Source organism: Pogona vitticeps, chromosome 7 (assembly GCF_051106095.1).
Source record: "Pogona vitticeps strain Pit_001003342236 chromosome 7, PviZW2.1, whole genome shotgun sequence".
Taxonomy (NCBI): Eukaryota; Metazoa; Chordata; class Lepidosauria; order Squamata; family Agamidae; genus Pogona; species Pogona vitticeps.
The window spans coordinates 9,742,985-9,759,706 of record NC_135789.1 but is presented as its reverse complement, the minus strand read 5'-3'; the positions used below and the strand labels follow the sequence as shown (position 1 = coordinate 9,759,706).

The 16,722-nt window shown below is 48.0% G+C and overlaps 1 protein-coding gene across 5 annotated transcripts in view; it reads right to left on the bottom strand.

Annotated features, from left to right (window-relative positions):
• Positions 1 to 1,421: 1,421 nt before the first annotated feature.
• The window catches only part of CHD5 (chromodomain helicase DNA binding protein 5), a 57,425-nt gene continuing 42,124 nt past the window's right edge, over positions 1,422 to 16,722 (bottom strand). For 2 of the 5 annotated variants that reach the window (XM_072977744.2, XM_078379148.1), the window contains 11 exons: positions 16,249 to 16,334; positions 15,516 to 15,645; positions 15,281 to 15,379; positions 14,000 to 14,140; positions 12,044 to 12,152; positions 11,469 to 11,601; positions 11,063 to 11,258; positions 9,611 to 9,774; positions 8,608 to 8,722; positions 8,401 to 8,451; positions 1,422 to 4,910 (listed from right to left, as the gene is read on the bottom strand). In XM_072977744.2, the coding sequence (XP_072833845.2) occupies positions 8,444 to 8,451; positions 8,608 to 8,722; positions 9,611 to 9,774; positions 11,063 to 11,258; positions 11,469 to 11,601; positions 12,044 to 12,152; positions 14,000 to 14,140; positions 15,281 to 15,379; positions 15,516 to 15,645; positions 16,249 to 16,334 (1,181 nt within the window). In that variant the 3' untranslated portion in view covers positions 1,422 to 4,910; positions 8,401 to 8,443. The remainder of the gene's footprint in view (positions 4,911 to 8,400; positions 8,452 to 8,607; positions 8,723 to 9,610; positions 9,775 to 11,062; positions 11,259 to 11,468; positions 11,602 to 12,043; positions 12,153 to 13,999; positions 14,141 to 15,280; positions 15,380 to 15,515; positions 15,646 to 16,248; positions 16,335 to 16,722) is intronic. The other 3 variants (XM_072977745.2, XM_072977746.2, XM_072977747.2) reach the window with 3 other exon arrangements.

Sequence of the window (16,722 nt, the reverse complement as noted above, 5' to 3'; positions counted from 1 at the left end):
CTTGGCACCCAAGCGGCTGGTCCCCATCCATCACGCTTCTTAACGGAGGTCTGGACTGATAACGACAGCTTCTATATTTGCGGAATGAAAATAAATAAATAAACCAAGCCTTTATTTTAGCTGTTGCGAGCATCCTGTCCCTCTCTCTGTGTGTGTGTGTGTGTGTCTCTCTCTCTCTTTGTTTGGATGTACAGGAGGACCCCCGAAATCTGCTGAGTTTTGGTTCCATGGACCTCACGGATACTGAAAACCAGGGATAATAGCAAATGCTCTATACCATATATAGCATGATGAAATGAAGGAGAAAACGAGAATTTATTTACATCTCTCTGAAGATTCTCAGTCCTCCCGGTGAAGTTATCTGGAAGTTGAGTTATGGCCACTGGACTTCTTTCTTCTTGAAACATTATTCTTCAGTCTGAGGAGAGTTGGTAGGAGGTCCCAGATAGATCCTCTAGGTTGATTTCACTTCCCGCTCAAAGTCTGAAAAGGCTCCTTAGAAGGACCAAGGAGGAGGGGGTGAGGGATAATCCCACTTCTGCAGTCCTTCTCCACCCATTGTCATGGGTCGTTAACGGTCGTTAACAGTGGTCTTTCTGGTGGGTGTGGTTCTGATCTTTCTGGGGATGGGTGGAATGGCAGCATGATCAATAGACAGATAGTATCTAAAGCCTCCACTCCTGTTGAGTGAGGGATTTTCTACGTGCACATGTATGGCCTCCCTGACCCATCTCTCTCAAACCATCTTGGTCATCAAAGGGGTGTCCTTTGTCCCTCAGATGAAGGAATGCTGCTGATTGTGGTCCTGAGACATTGCCCCTCCTGGGCTGGGCCATCCTCCTGTTTCGTGGCTGTTTGGTTTCATCCAAACTTTGTTCTTCTCACAGCAAGAGAGCGCCCCACGTTCTTTTTTTTTTCTTGAAGAAATGCTAAGCTGCACAGTGTGGCTACACTTCCTGTGCAGGATGGCATTTTTCCTATGCAGGATTCACCTGGAGAGAACTGGACATCTCAAAGGGATAATTAACCATTCCTGTGCAGGATGCCATCTTTCCTGCACAGGATTCACCTGGAGAGAACTGGACATCTCAAAGGGATAATTAACCATTCCTGTGCAGGATGCCATCTTTCCTGCACAGGATTCACCAGAAAAGGGCATTGAACTGTGCAGAGCTTGAGAGCTTTCTGAGCAGAGCAGTAGGTGAAAAATGGGGGAGAAAAACCAGTGTCTCATTTTTAGGGGTAGCTGGGAAAGCAGTGGCACATCAAAATGTCTACATACGTGAAATTTTGTGAGCGCTCCAGCCAATTGGACAAGACCTCCGATATGGTTCAGAAAGGCCACTTATTTACTTCCTAGTGTAGGAAAGCTGGGCAAGACCAGGGGAAGAAACGGATGGCCTCTCTCTCTCTCTCTCAAATTCTTTTTAAAAACAATTTATTAAAACATAAATGTAAAAAAACAAACAAACAAGGAAAAGTCTTTGCAACATCCACAGGATACAAAGGTGTGTGTGGGGGGAGACACAGTTTGGGGAGGTTATGAATTTGGCAGGAAGGCCTCCTAGAAATGTCAGGTTAAGGGAGCCTTGCTTTGCTTGCACGGCGTGCCGGCCTCATGGAAATAAAAACCCAGGAGCAATACAGCAAAGTAGCTTGAAACGCTTTTTTCCTTCCCTCCCCAACCAGCTCCAGAATGCAGGTTGAGAAATCAAATTTATCCTGCACGAGAGCCACCAACTTTGGAGTTTACAAACACTTTTCCACCTCCAGCAAAGCCATGAAACCAAGCAGATCTGGAGGCTGGAATCAGCCCAGCAGCAAAAGCCTGATGGGTCACCTGGCAGAATCCAATGGTTTGCTGCACCTGATGAACTCCAGGCTGGTCCGACATAGTGGGGGAGGACTGACCCTTGCTTATCAGACCCATCGCTATACAAAACTTCTCTGGTCCAATGAAGTGTCCTCGGGAAGTCATCCAGACCATGTTTTCCCATAGCTCCTGCCCAAGAATCAAAAGAAAGAGTCGCAGTGCATGTCTTAAGAACATGGGAAGGACCCCAGTGAATTCTCCTGGGCAGTATTCAATCCCCTACAGATTAACCGAAATGAGAACGGATAAGGCCAGACATCCGGGGCAGCCCCACAGAGAACGCATTACAGTACTCAAGCAGGACTATTGTTCAGATCTGCAAGTGAAAGCCAAATTACACAGCGCACGCCACACGAGGATCCAAGAAACATTCGTTAAGCCGGAATTTTGTGTCCGAAGAATGACACTGGCAAATGTGCATAAGGCCTTAAGCTAATTAGCAAATTACAAGGAAGGAAACTGGTTGTGACAGTGAAGCACCATCAGCCCGGAAGGAACTCCCTCTTCTAGTGATGAGTTGTTTGGAACACGTAGTTGAGCCTGCCGGGAAAACTGAAGTGCCTTGCCCCTTTGGGGCTAGATGAGCCACAAGGAGCGCAAGTCAGATTTGGGCTATTATCAGGCGCACTCCAGTTAGCATATCATGAGAAGATGAAAACAAGCATCGTGACTGAGGAATCCGTATGCAAATTAGGATAGTGTTGAACTCCTGGTGCCCAATCACAAGACAAGAAAAACTCACAGGGTTCCAACTGGACTGAAGCAATGACGCTTCTTACTAAGAGCTCTCTGTGGCATCTAAGGTGGCCCCAAATCTCTACCTTAGCAAGGATTTGGAAGCAGTAAGGTGGTGTGTCCCAATTTCTGGGGTCAAAAGCTTCTTTGCATTGTTCAAGGATGACTCTCGGGATCACCATACGCCTTAGCAATTTTCACAACACTTGAAAACCTGTCATACAGAAGAGGGACAGGATCTGTTCTCGATCATTCCAGACAGGTAAAATAATAGGCTCAAGCTACCAGAAGCCAGATTTTGGCTGAACACCAGGAAAAACCTCTTAAGTGTTAGAGTGGTACGACAACGGAACCCATGACCTCAGGAGGTGGTGAGCGCTCCAACGCTGGAGGCCTTCAAGAGAAAACTGGACCACCCTCTGTCAGATCTGCTTTGATTTGGGTTCCTGCCTTGAGCAGGGGGTCAGACTCAATAATCTTTATGAATTTTACTCCGGTCCAAAACACATACAAAGTTGATGGGGAAAACATTGGTTTCAGGGATCCAGTGAAGGGAAGCCCCGGATGGAATGCTGAGATTTTCACTCTTGCTACACCGTCCTGCAAGGAAGAGGGCAGGCTCTGGAAGTACTTTTAATGAATCACCCAAGCAGACACATGCAGAAGGAGACAAAGCTCAGCTAATCTGAACTGAGACCTCTTGGATAAGACCAAAAACAAAGGAGGAGGAGCATTGAAAGAGGGCAAAGGATAATCAGACATCCTTTGCTATTTAAGTCAGTTCTGCTACTAATTGCAAAGCTCCCCATCTCGTCTTTTTTGACCATCGCTTGTTGGGTGAATTAAAACTATAGAGCTGCCATCAGCTTGCGAGAAAGCAAAGGAAGAGGGTAGAACTCCTTTCTACTTTTGTGCACACCAGTAAGCGTGTGTTTTTCCCCACTTCAGAAAGTGCTTCTTTAACCCACATTTGTACACAGTACTTCGAGATGCAGAGCACTGAGCCATCCAGCAGATTTGTGGGTTTCCCTACACTTGATCATTGGAAGTTCAAGCATGATGTACACATGCACACCCAGAAAGGAAGAAGCCGTATCAAGGGCCACCTTGTCTGTAAGAATGGGCCATCAAATCAGAACCTCTGCCTCACATCAAAAGCCCACTGGGGCATGATCAGTTTTTGCAATTTACTGCCGATTGCCGAGCATCAAGGAATCAAGCAAGAAACATGCATGTGTGAACCTGGCCATGATGGGCTCCCATACACTATATACCTGTTGCTAATACTTGAAACCAAGTAAAAACCTTATCACTTAACAAAACCACCCGTCCTTTGTAACGGCTGCTTTATGCGGCATTTTTGAAATCCCGCTGACTTCAGTGAAAGCACTGAGTCAAGTCACAGGATTCAGCAGGAGCTGAGCAGTTTCCTCTTTGCTGGAGGGGGCCATCGTCCCCTGGATTTGACTCCACACCTTTCGGAGCCCCAACTGGCTTTTTTTTACAATCAAAGTGAGTTGGATGTTGGTGGTGGTGGTGAGGGTTTGGGGCATACAATTGGGTTGAGACCCAAATCTCAGTTCATAGACACACACAACCCCCGCCACCTTCCCTTGCTTCTGAAAGTGTTCAGTTGTCCTTCACTAGAGGTTTCTAAACAATGGTTGGGGGGTTGCCTAACCAAGATGTTTCAGCTGTGAATTTCCTGCCTTGGCTGGTGTCTAGACTTGATGACTTCCAGTTGATTTCTGTCATTTCTTCCTGCCTGTCCACCTGATTGCCACAAGAAGCTTACCCAACATTGATAGGATCACTAGCTCTTCCTTGTTGAGTGAGCAGGTATCTTGACTTGCGACGGAGACATGTTCCAAGAAGGATGACACAACCGGTTGACCCTCGTGCTCCTAGGCTGCCACCCAGGTGCATCTGTGTGCATTCAAAGGGAGGATGATGATCGGGGTAGGGGTGGGGGACTCAAGGATCCTCTCAAGGGTCCAGCTAACCCACCTCTTCAAGCCTTCAGTAAGAAAGTGCAAAAAGGAAAGGACAAATAATCCAAAATACCAAGAAATGAAATCCCACCATCTCAAAGAAGTCCATGAAATGGTCCTGCAAGTTCAAGTCTTCTTATTCTGAAGAACGTTACTAGCTATGAATATGTCAAAGGCCACCGGGACTGCCCTTCAGTCTTCAATGCAGATGATGTCATGACATTGTCCTTTACAATCTAAGGCCAAGTTGTCTTTCAGGGAGTCAGGAACCTTTATGTCCGGTCGGCTTGGGGGAGGCCCGTTGGGTGCAGCTGGAAAAGAAACATCCAAGAAACAAGGGGTGAGGTCTCTGGCCCCAATCCGCTGCCTTCATCCACCAGAGCCTAAGGTTGCCGACAGTCATTCTGGCTTAAGGCTATCATAAAAAGTTGTGGTGCCGGTACCGAATGGGTCATGTTAGAGACTCAAGCCCATCAGAACAGAAGCTCGCACTGACCAAACTGTCATGACAGACATCTGGGGCAGCCCCACAGGGAATGCATTACAGGAGTGAAGCTGGCCTATTCCAATCTGCATGTGAAGGCCAAATTACACATCACACAGGGACCCAAGAAATGTTAAACAAGCAAGAATTCTGCGTCTGAAGAATCGCCCCAGCAAATGTGCTTAAGATTGTAAGCTACTTTGCAAATTATGAAGCACAAGGCATCTGCAGTTGCGAGTGTCCGACACAATCAGGCCTGAAGGAACTCCCTCTTCTAGGGGTGAGTTGTTTGAAATACCTAGTTGAGCCTACCAAGAAAATGAAACTGCCTTGCTACTGCTGTGCTGGATGACACACAACAAGAAGGAAGGCAACAGAGAAGGTGGAGACTCAACATGGTGGGTGGGGACAGGGCCGGAGAGGAGATGACCAACACAGTTGCCTTAAACCAGTGGTCCCCAACCTTGGGCCTCCAGATGTTCTTGGACTTCAACTCCCAGAAATCCTGACCAGTAGAGGTGGTGGTGAAGGCTTCTGGGAGCTGAAGTCCAAGAACATCTGGAGGCCCAAGGTTGGGGACCACTGCCTTAAACCAGTGGTTCTTAACCTTTGTTACTCGGATGTTTTTGAACTGCAACTCCCAGAAACCCCAGCCAGCACAGTTGGTGAAGGCTTCTGGGAGTTGCAGTCCAAAACTCCTGATTAACCCAAGGTTAAGAACCAGTGCCTTAAACTACCAAAATGAAGAAGCTCATACATTAATTTCTCAAGATGCTTTGAGACGTTCCATGGGGGAAACTCCTCAAGGGACCCAGTCTAGAATCTTGAGAAGGGTCTGAAGTTATGGCGTTCAGCACAACCTGGAAGGGAAAACACCGAGGACTGGATCTTTGAACATTTCCCCTCAACAGGTCACTGAAAGCTGAAGCTCTCCAAAGTAGATTTGAGAGGAAGATTAAGCCTACTTTAGTTCTCAAATGGGACACTGCCAAGCCGTGCTCGGCATCTCCAGGTAAGACTGAGGAGAAAATCTTGCATGAAACCTTGGAGAGCTATAACTACCAGTCAGAGCCTGTGATGCTAGACTAGATGGGACAAAGGTCTGAGGTTCGCTAGAAGGTAGTTTTCTAGGTTCCCTATGTTTCTAAGAGATGAGGGGAAAATACAAAGACAGAGCTGTGAATAATACACAGGTTTTTTTTCCATGGAGACGGATATAAGAGCAGAGGTCAGCTCCCTTTGGAAAGTCCTGGGGCACCGTTCAAGTTGACAGGCAAGTTTTAATGAGAGCATGCATGGACCTACAACCCAGTTCCTCCTCAGAGACCACAACTCAAGCTCAATCCAATCTGTCCATCATAAAGTTTCCTTCGGGTTATGACGAAACCAGCAGCCCTGTCTAAAAATTTAGAAACATCCCCAGAATGATTTTGAAACACGCAAACCAGGTACTGCGACACACAGACTCTGCCATCCAATCATAAAATATATGAAAAGTGTGCCTTTCAATTCTGCTGTTAAAGGAGCCTTTCATCCTACGGGCCTGGAGAGCCTTCTCTGTGTGTCTCTCCAACACCCACAGAAGTAGAGCCCATAAAAGTCCATCCAGTGTGTCCTGACTCTTTTCTGGTCCTGACTCTCACAGAAACATGCAACAAATTCCCCATTTGTCCTGCTTTTTAACTCCACCAGGTATTATTTTTTAAGTCACCCAACTGGCTAAAATGAAAAAGGCAGGATAAATAAGGGCAGTGATCTGAGCTAAGCCCATAGACCTGCAAGTCATCCTGCATGGAGAACACAGGGCTAGCCATCGTGGGCTAGCATGATGACAGAGATGGGGCGTATCTAGTTACTTGTAACTGATTCCTTTCCCCTTTCTTTTTAACTTCCGAATTGCAAGAACAGTTGCTTGCAATGAGTTCTTTTCCTGGCAGTAATGGAAGGCCTCACTGTGTGTGACAAAACTACTGCAACAACGACAAGAGACAACTCTTCCAATGTAACCTTTCTGTTTGTTCAGCCACCAAACTAATTTTGGTCCATCAAAGGTGCACTCAAACTGCGTAGTGCTGGAGGAAAGCTTTGCAGATAGTTGACAGAAAGATGATCAAGTGGAGGCAAATAGGTTGAAACTGAGGCTGTCTTAGCTTTGGCCCATCCTGAAAAGGTGAGATTCTCTGGAAAGGACAATAATGCTGGGAAAAGTGGAAGGCAGCAGGAAAAGAGGAAAACCAAATACGAGGTGGACGGACTTCCTAAAGGAAACCACAACCTTGAGTTTGCAAGAGCTGAGCCTCTACTTCTCATCCATCTGTCACTATGCCTCCCTGATGGACCTCATTTTCAAACACTGCAAACTACAGGGTGTTGTTTTTTTTAAAGCCAAACCCAGGAAGAGTCACTTCTCTTGCTTTGACGTGCAGGAAAATCTGCATCGTGGAAGAGAGAATAATATTCCGGGAGACGAAGACCAAAAAAAAACGAATTGCAGATGGACCGGCTAAAAGCAAAACTAAGAGAAGGCCACTTCTTGCTTCTAAAGCATCGCCTTGCCCATACGAAAATTGGACTAATTAATGGCAATGATTCCTTCACTGATGTAACTAATCGACCTGACAAGGGTGCCTTAGGTCGTGATTTTCGGATTTGACGTGGGCTGGGTTTGTTGATCCCGGGGGGGGAGGGGTCCCTTCTAGCTCTAGGGTTCTAGGATGGCAGAAGAGGGTGCCTTCAATGGAAGGGAATTGGCTCTTGTCTTGGTCTACCTTTAAAGGAACTGTCCAGAATGCTGAATCTCACTCCTGAAAGAACTGCAAGCAAGCTGCTGCGAGGCACTGGATAAGTGTTGGACAAGGACTCAGGAGATCCGGGTTCAAATCCCCACTCGGCCACAGGGGGCCCCCTGGAAGGCTGGCCATGAGAAACCATTCCTCAAACGTTTTGCATACTTCAATACGCCTATCAGGGTCTACACTGGCTGGAGGTCACTTGATGCCACCTAGCAACACCTCCTCCCGTAAAGTTCGGAGAAAAAACCCGCAGCAGATTCGCTTTGCCATCCCTGTGAAATCGGAGTCCTTCTCCTGCTCACTGTTTCCCACTGGGCTCAGCCCTGAAGTATGTGAATTTAGATTTGAGGTCTAGCAGACCATTGCTTAAGCGGTTTCTTTCACTGGATGGTAGCACCAAACTTCCCAAGATACTGAGCTGATGCTCATGTACAACAGCTTTCCTATGGGGCACCCCCTACACACGGATTGCCCCAAAAGAATACGACAGCACACAGTTTATCAGAGTAAGAAGGGTGACCTTACCTCTCGTAGCAATGAGAACGCCAGAGGATACCCTCGTAAACGGCTAAATATCTATTAATAAGAGAGAAAACAGCCAGCTTGCCTAATGCTCTTTTGGTTTGTTGGCTCCTGGCCCCCACTTTAAAATTTGTCCTCTTAAGTGACATATGAGAGAGAGAGAGAGAGAGAGAAATGGACAGGATGTGTTCTTGGGTACAGCAAACTCACCAGTCACGTAAGGTCCCAGGGGCATCTGACTGTAGTTCACAAGCCCACCAGGTCCCGGAGTCCGGAAGTTCACCCCAAAATTGTTGCTGAACATCTGGGAGGAAGCAAAGGAGGCCTAAAGGGGAGAAGGGAGGGGGAGAATATTTATTTGAAATCTGGATGGATGGGTGGATGGATGGATGGATGGATGGATGGATGGATGGATGGATGGATGGATGGATGGATGGATGGATGGATGGATGGATGGACGGACGGAGGGACGGAGGGACGGACGGAGGGACGGACGGAGGGACGGACGGACTGGCCACCTTTCTCCCAATAAGGGGACCCAAGACAGCTTACAATATTAAAAATAATAGAATTAAAACCACAATAAATTATACCTCAAAACAATTAAACTACAAAACTGGTTGGAATGCACTGAATGATTTAAAACATGTCAAATGTTAAAAACTATCTCAACTAAGAAATGGCCTTCAGGAACTCAGTCATGATGGTTAAAAGCTTGCCTGAAGAAGTGGGGCTGTCGGTGGAAGGATAGGAGGGAGGGGGCAGCCTGATTGTTCCATATGGAGAGCCTCCCCATAATCTGGGAGCCACCACTGAGAAGGCCCTCTCCCGTGTGTCCCCATCAGCTGTGCTTGGGCTGGCCATGGCACCGAGAGGAGGAACTTCTCGGATGATCATAAACACCGAGAAGGCTCGTAGGGGGAGATACGGTCCTTCAGGGAGCTCAAGGAGTCCAAGCGGTAGAGGGCTACCCACCCTCTAGAGGCTGCTCCCAAGATTTGAGAGAGCAAGAGAGCATGCAGTATGGCACCAAAGTGCCATGGCTTTTTGGAAACTCAATCCCAGATCATTGAAGGCCGAGGCCAACGCTCTAACCACTGCACCCGACCAACAGCCACAGACCAAAATAGATCCAAGATTAGAAGCAAAGATTCCCACAAGGAAAAGAGTGATTGGTGTTTTTTTTGTGCGTGGTGTTTAATGCTGCCCTAACCTGTTGGATGGTGGGGTCACTCCCTCGGTTGGTCAGCCGGCTGAGGATGCTCCTCTCGGACATCTGGAGGCGAGCGGCGACAGGCGGGATGCGGGAGAGCATGGATGGCAGCCGGGTCACGTCTGCCTTCATGTCGCTTAAGAGCTCCTCCAACTGGTTAAGGACTGCAGGACAAACACATCGGTCACGCACCCTGGACCTGAGCTAATCTTTAATACGATGGGTCCAAATCCTGGACCCATATTCGGTATGTTTTCTCTGAACCATATCAAGGATTCCTTCCTCTGCCTTACTAATTTTAACAGTCCTTTTAACCCTCTTTACCATTTTTTTTACAGTCACCATTATTTATTTAGCAAAAAGCTCTCTCCCTCATTTTCCTCCTGGACCACATCAGAGCCCTTCTGATTTGGGACCCAGCAACGCTTAAACAATGATGTTTAGATCAGGGCATCTAGCTATAAGTAAGTCTTTTCCTGCTGTTTCACCAAAGGTTACCCTGTGTACTGTTTCCAGCATTTGCAGTCACGAGAACTCAAAACTTGGCTTAAAAAAAAAAACACTGAAAACTGGATTCTGTGGATAATACCAGATTCTAAAACAGAAATGCGTGACTATCCTCTTATTCATCCTCAAAATTAACTTTCTGTGTGTTCAGGCAGAAATCTTTCCTACGACAAGTTACATGTGACAGTCAGCTCACAATTGGAAAGTGACAGCATATTGGTTCTCCAGCCATAGGATTTTCTTTTCCAGCCATTGGTCCCCAGCAGCACCTGCCAATGATGGCCAGGCATGCCTCTGGATGACCAATCACAACGCAACACTGGCGAATTTAGAGGCTATAGGAGGCGAGCAAAGGCTTTTGCCAGTTATGGGACCTCCCACTTCTAAATGTAGACCTGTCCATATTACACATTTTGATCAAGATCAGTGCATTTAATGGAGACACGTGCCATCCGGCATCATCTCTTACAGAGCCGGGAGATGCTATGGGAGCGGTCGAGATGGGATGTAGGAATTTTCTAGGGATCCATCTGAAATCCTCAGCTGAATTTCATCAAAGTTCTAGCCTCCAAGATGCCCTTTCTGGAGCGGAGCAGGCGAAATTCATCATCCTCTATTTTTATAGATGTTTTATTTCTGGATGGTGCTGGTTGCAGTTCAAGAACTGGCCACGGCTTGGTAGAAAAACTGAATCACTGCCCAGTAGTAATCTTAGACATCTCATCTCTTAGTCATCTTAGAACTGCCGAGCAGGAAGGGACTCTATGAATCACGGAGTCCAGGCATAAGTGGGGGAATCAAACTCCTAACCTCTGGCTCCACAGCCAGAGACCTCAACCACTGAGCTATCCAACAAATGCCCAACCTGTGGCAAGATACAGGAGGGAAGAAAGTCTGGGGAAAGCAAGAGGAGAGGCTGCCAACCCCATTTCAAGAAGGACCCACCTTTATGAAGGACAGCGTTGGCCGGCTTGTTTCCTGCCAGAGACTCCTTAGAAAGGTGCTGGTGGCTCTCCGCAAGGCATTCGACTTCCGCCAGCCGGGCGTTCAGGGCCATGGCTGGGTGGTTGGCGTCCTGGGTCATGTTGAGGTAGGCGGCTCGGCGCAGCTGCTCCTCAATGACCAAGGCCTGCTCCAGCAACTGCGGACGAGGGCAAAGAAGGAGAGGATGGCACCAGGAGGGCATCCAAAGCCACGGCACATCCTGCCTGGCCCGACCCCACGTTGGGGTCTGCTCACATCCCTGCTGAACCAGCATCCAGGGAGAAATCAAGCCACTTGGGTGCTTTTATGGACCACAAGGCTGGCAGCCCCTCCCAACGCTCACAAGTAAGTATCCGGAGAACCTCACCTTGAAGCGCCGAGCCAAGAACTTATTCTTCATCTCCAAGTAGTTGCCTTTGTGAATCTCCGACTTGAAGGGTTCATTAAGGATCACGTACCGCGGGTCGTTCTGAATGTCCTGCCAGCGGGCGTACCCATGCCTGAGTGCCAGGGGGTGGGTGTTAAGGGAAATGCGGGAACCTTATGAGGTCAGGAGCTCATCCAATGAAAAATATTAAATTATTCCAGAAGGAGTTTTGTGGGGTTGTTGTTTGCTAAGGCTCTCCTAAGGTGTGAATGCAGAAGGATAACCATTGGTTAGCCCCTCTGTGACATCATAGCAGCTGAGCCAATGGCAGTTAGTGGAGCCTCCACACCTCTGCCTGCAAAAAAATAATCATCATCACCTGAGCGAGATGAGCTTCTTTGCCAACGCATCAACCTGGCGTTGGACACGTGGCTCGCTTCTGTCTCCTCCTCCACGATAAGGACTAGAAGCTTGACTCCCAGTCCTAGTGGGTAGACAGGTACAGTTCGGATTACCACAGAGTGGCTCAGCGCCCTGCCGTCCGACATCTCCCATGTTCGCGGAGTAAAGGATACGTGACAATTCCTGCCAGGAGCCAGTAATCATGCCTCCGGTGCCAGATACTGTAAATCTTCCCGGAAGAGACAGCGGCTCTCTCCTCATTCTGCCAGAGCGTGTGCAGTTCTGCCGAGCCAAGCAGAGAAAGGCGGCGTTTAGTGACCCAGAATGTGGCAGTTCCCAGTTCCCTATGCCTTTCTCCCTTGGCGAATCGAGCATCAAGCAACAGTCATAATAACACTTTGTACCCATACAATGTGTTGTGCCAGAAACTCTACAGAAAAGTAGGCATCCTAAAGAGTCGGCGAAACAGAGCTTGAGAAGCCACTGGTTACAGCTAGCTGAGTTACCAGTAACTCCTTACTTTTGGAACCTTGACTGTGTAATGAAGATACATTTTAGGAGTCACATCACCAACCATTACAAAGCTACATTTTTAGCGACGTTAAAAAGCTACATTTTGAAAGGTCATTCAATTGTCCAGAAGAGTGCATCACATGCATGGAGTGATAGAGAAATAAAATGAATGAACAAATGTAAAGGTCCTTTTTTGAGGATTTTAACAGGCGTTTTTCACCATTTATGCCACTTGCTGGCTCTGTTGGACTTTGTCTTTTTAAAGTATTTATGAGATGCAAAAGCCAAACTAAGAGTCAGTGTGACATAGTGGATGGGTGTGAAACTAGGACTCAGGAGACCCGGGTTCAAATCTGTACCCCTGGAAACTCCCTGAAGAGGGTGGCAAAGGGAAACCATTCCTTGAATAAACTCCATAATCTGGAGAACTCAGTAAAGGTCACTATAAGTCAGAAGCAACTAGAAAGCATAGAAAAAAACAACAAAAAGGATTAGAACTCGCTTCCTAGAGCAGTCATCCACAACCTATTTTCGGCCACAATCGTAAACACAATATAAAAGAAATGCAGGGCAAATCAGGGCTGTGTAAGTCGCACAACAAACCTTATAAGGTGGTATGTGAAGAACTGGCTCCAGTCTGTGGCCTCCATCAAATGTGCCAGGGCTGCCCAGAGGGGGCCAGGGCCCCCATTGAGAACGGCTGCTCTAGAGCAGGGTTCCCAATCCCGGGTCCGTGGCCTGATACCGGTCCATGGCCTATGCAGGATTAGGCCACGGAGATAGATCTTCCCTCTCCCTGCATGCACAAAGACATGCACGCCCACCCACATGGATAGGAGAGCACATGCATGCACGGATGCACACATGCCCCACGCATGCACGCCCTTTGCAGACATGCACAGAAGCCTTCCCAGGCATGCACACCCCCATCTGCCCCCCGCGCATGCACATAGTCCTGCATGCATACATACACACAGAGACACACACACCCCGCCCCCCTGCATGCACACTAAACTAGTCTGCGGTGTCAAAAAAGCTTGAGGACCACTGCTCTAGACTGCCTCCCTGCGGGCGATGCCAACACAACCGACTGAGAACACACACTATTTTTGTGAACAGAAAAGGAGCAGCAATGACAGCCGCTTGGCAACTACAAAGGAATTGTTAAATTCCTTAAATCATAGTAATAGCCATGATGAGAATGAGGGTTAGGATGTTCCAAGATGGGTTTCAGATCTTATCCTCCTCCTTCCCAAACCCTCCTCCTCTCCTGGCCATCAACATCACCGAGCACGCCAAGTGTCCCCCATTAGGATCCCCAACAGCCGCTGTGATATCGGGTGGGCTGAGGAATCCTGATTCTCAAGGAACTCTCCGAGGTGCTGAAACTGGTTTCCTGAAGGGGACTCTTTGCTTCTGACAGCTCCCCCCTTCAGCACCTTGGAGAGTTCCCAGTATTCAGATCCAGTGCCCTGCCCCACTGACAGGGAAGAGGTCTTCCAAGAGATGTAATTCCAGCTACTATTGAGAAAGGATTCATGGCTGAGGAGAAGGACCCTCCGCTGTACAAGCCTGAGACAAACTTCCCTCCCAGGAAGGCTTCCACCCTTTTATACCTGTGAACCCCCCGTCTGCAATGTTGAACATGAACCGAGCCCCATTCCTCTCCTCTTTCTTCTCCTCCTCGTCCTCTTCTTCTTTGTCGCCATTTTGCTGGACCTCCGGCTGATCCTTCTCCTCTGCCTTCACGTCATCTGCTTGGAAAGAAGACACACCAAGGGCTTCAGGAGAGTGGGTGCGGCAGGAGCCCCACAGCAATTGAGGTGGGACGCAGCTGTCCCCCCCATCTTTACAACCTAGCTGAAGAGACACCACATCCAGCACCGCTGTCATCCCCCTGTTCTGTAGTAGGAGCTTGCATTTTTGGACTACAAATCCCATCATAGTTGCCTGGGGAATTCTGGGAGATAAGAGTGCAAAACCACAGATCTCCGCCCTTGAGAGACAAGAACTATGTTGCATCTGAAAGAACCTTATTTGCGGAAACGCTTTCTGAATTCTCTCTCAAAGCAAATACCACCTTTGTAGAATTTCCATTTTTGCTCAAAAAATTGTTCCTCGAGTTTTAGTCTCCAGCTTTGTCGCAAAATAATGACTATGGAGCCGGAAAATGGAAGTTCAAATCCGACACTGGGGCTCCTTGACAGAGGCTGGACATAATGATCTACAGGGTCCCTGACGGCTCTGCAGTTCAAAGATTATTACTGTTGTTGTTGTTGTTGCTGTTGGTTGCAAAGAAATGTTGGTATTGCGGCATTCCTGGTGAGGTTTGCCAAAAGGTCCTACGATACTTGCCCAATTCTCTAATGAATCAAGTCCCTACTCAGCGTCTGGGAACTGGGTGTCCTTGCAGGTCTCCATGGCTTCAAATGCAATGGATTCCACCTTCTCTCTCCCCCCCACCTCCAGAGTGGTTTCTCCTCCAGCACGATGAAACCTTCAGGAAAACTCAAAAACTTGCACGCTTTGTGGATGTGTACTTGGTCACTGTCAAGGTACTCCTCACCTGCCAAATTTGGGCTTTCAAACTGAAGGCTCAAGAAGACAAGGGAAGGAAGGGAAGGTTCCCACCCTGAGTTCCCCACCCATTATGTTCCAAAAAAAGACTCACCTTTTCCATTGGGAAGTAGCCAGAGTTAGACCGGGTCTCCAGGAGACCAGAGGCCTGATCTTACCCATTTTGCCCCCAAGAGGCGGCCTGGACTACCTACCCCACCATGGAAGTAGACCAGGCCTTCAGAACCTCATCTTGACTGCCCAAACCAGAGAAAGTGACCTTTTCTGCACACCTGCAAAGGTGAACTTAGGCACGGGGGTGGGGAGAGAGAGGCATTTACCTGGCTTGGCTTCTTCGCTGCCCCCTTTGCAGGGACTGGCATGGAGTCCTGGATTTTCTGCTGGCTTCTCCTCCTCTTGGGAGGGCTTCTCTGTAGCGGCTGAGCAGGGGGAGGTTCAAGAGAAAGAGGAGACAAAGCAAGAAAAAATATTGAATACGGTGGGGGAGTTGTGATCCCTGCCCATGCTCCTCACATGGTTTCCCACATGGACACCTCCCTGGACTCTGCCCCACACCTTGAACCAGTGGCTCCATAGCAAGCTCCGTCCTCTCACCCTCCTTCACGCTCTCCTCGCCTGGTTTGGCCTGGCTCTCCGCCATCTCCTCCTGGTCTCCATTATCCATCTTTTCTTCGCTCGTCGACCCCTGAATGCAAAGCATAGTTTTCAGTGACTCCAGATTCTCTCTCACACCATACGTTGCCTTGACTGAAGGCTCGACCTTAACGACAGAGGCAGCATGTTCTTAAAAATGGGGAAATCCTAAAAGATGCCGGCTTGTCACAGCACGGGCTTTCTCGGCCCTCTGTCTTGCAAATTTGCTTGGTTTGTCCTGTGATTGGCCGTCAGAAGGCCAACACGTGCTTCATTTAAAAGTCTGATGACCGAGTCATGAAGCTTTGTGGAGTCTCTGTCAGCTTCTAACAAGAAGCCACCTCTAAGGACCGATTTCAGCCTGAGATCGTCACAGTGGAGGAGACCCGGTTCCTCTTCTCCATGAGTAAGAACCAGCTGTCAAAAAAGGTTGCCTGCTGTGTCTCTGCATGACTCACTGTTCCTGCTCCTGATTGGAAGGAGGTAGGCTCACAGTCCTTAAATGGCAAAGCGGGTGAATTTTCCACACCCCGACATCTAGATTTCAACCATTCAAATAGAGTGTGCTGAACTCCATGTGGACTCAGCCCCACAGAAGGCAGCCAATAGACTTTTCATGCTGGGGAAAATAACCCTCCCTTCGGGATTCCCTTACCTGGCCCTCATGCGGTTTCTTTGCCCGCTGTTCACCTTGTTCTTTCTCCTCCAAGATTCCTGGCGATGCGTCCGTTTTGTCTGAAACTGCCATTAAAACACAATTCAGCAGTTTGATTCAGAGCAGAATACTGACGTCACCTCCTGGCTCTGATATAGGAAACACTGAGACTGATGTTTTATTCTAAATCCATGCTTGATATCCACCATGACCATCATTAGGATCACGGCATCAATCTGTACATTTTTCATCCCCAAGATCAGAGCCAAGCAAGGGCTGGCACTCCCACAACCAAAAGATAAAACATAAAAATAAATAAAAATAAATGGAGGGTATGAAAAAGGTCTTCTTTTTTCTTTCAGCCCTTCTCCGAACAAAACAGAAAAGTATTTTTGTTTAGAAGTAGCACTTGGTATTAATTGTTTTTCAATAGGTTTTGTGGGGTTTCCTCACCAGGGCTTCTCAACGTTTGGT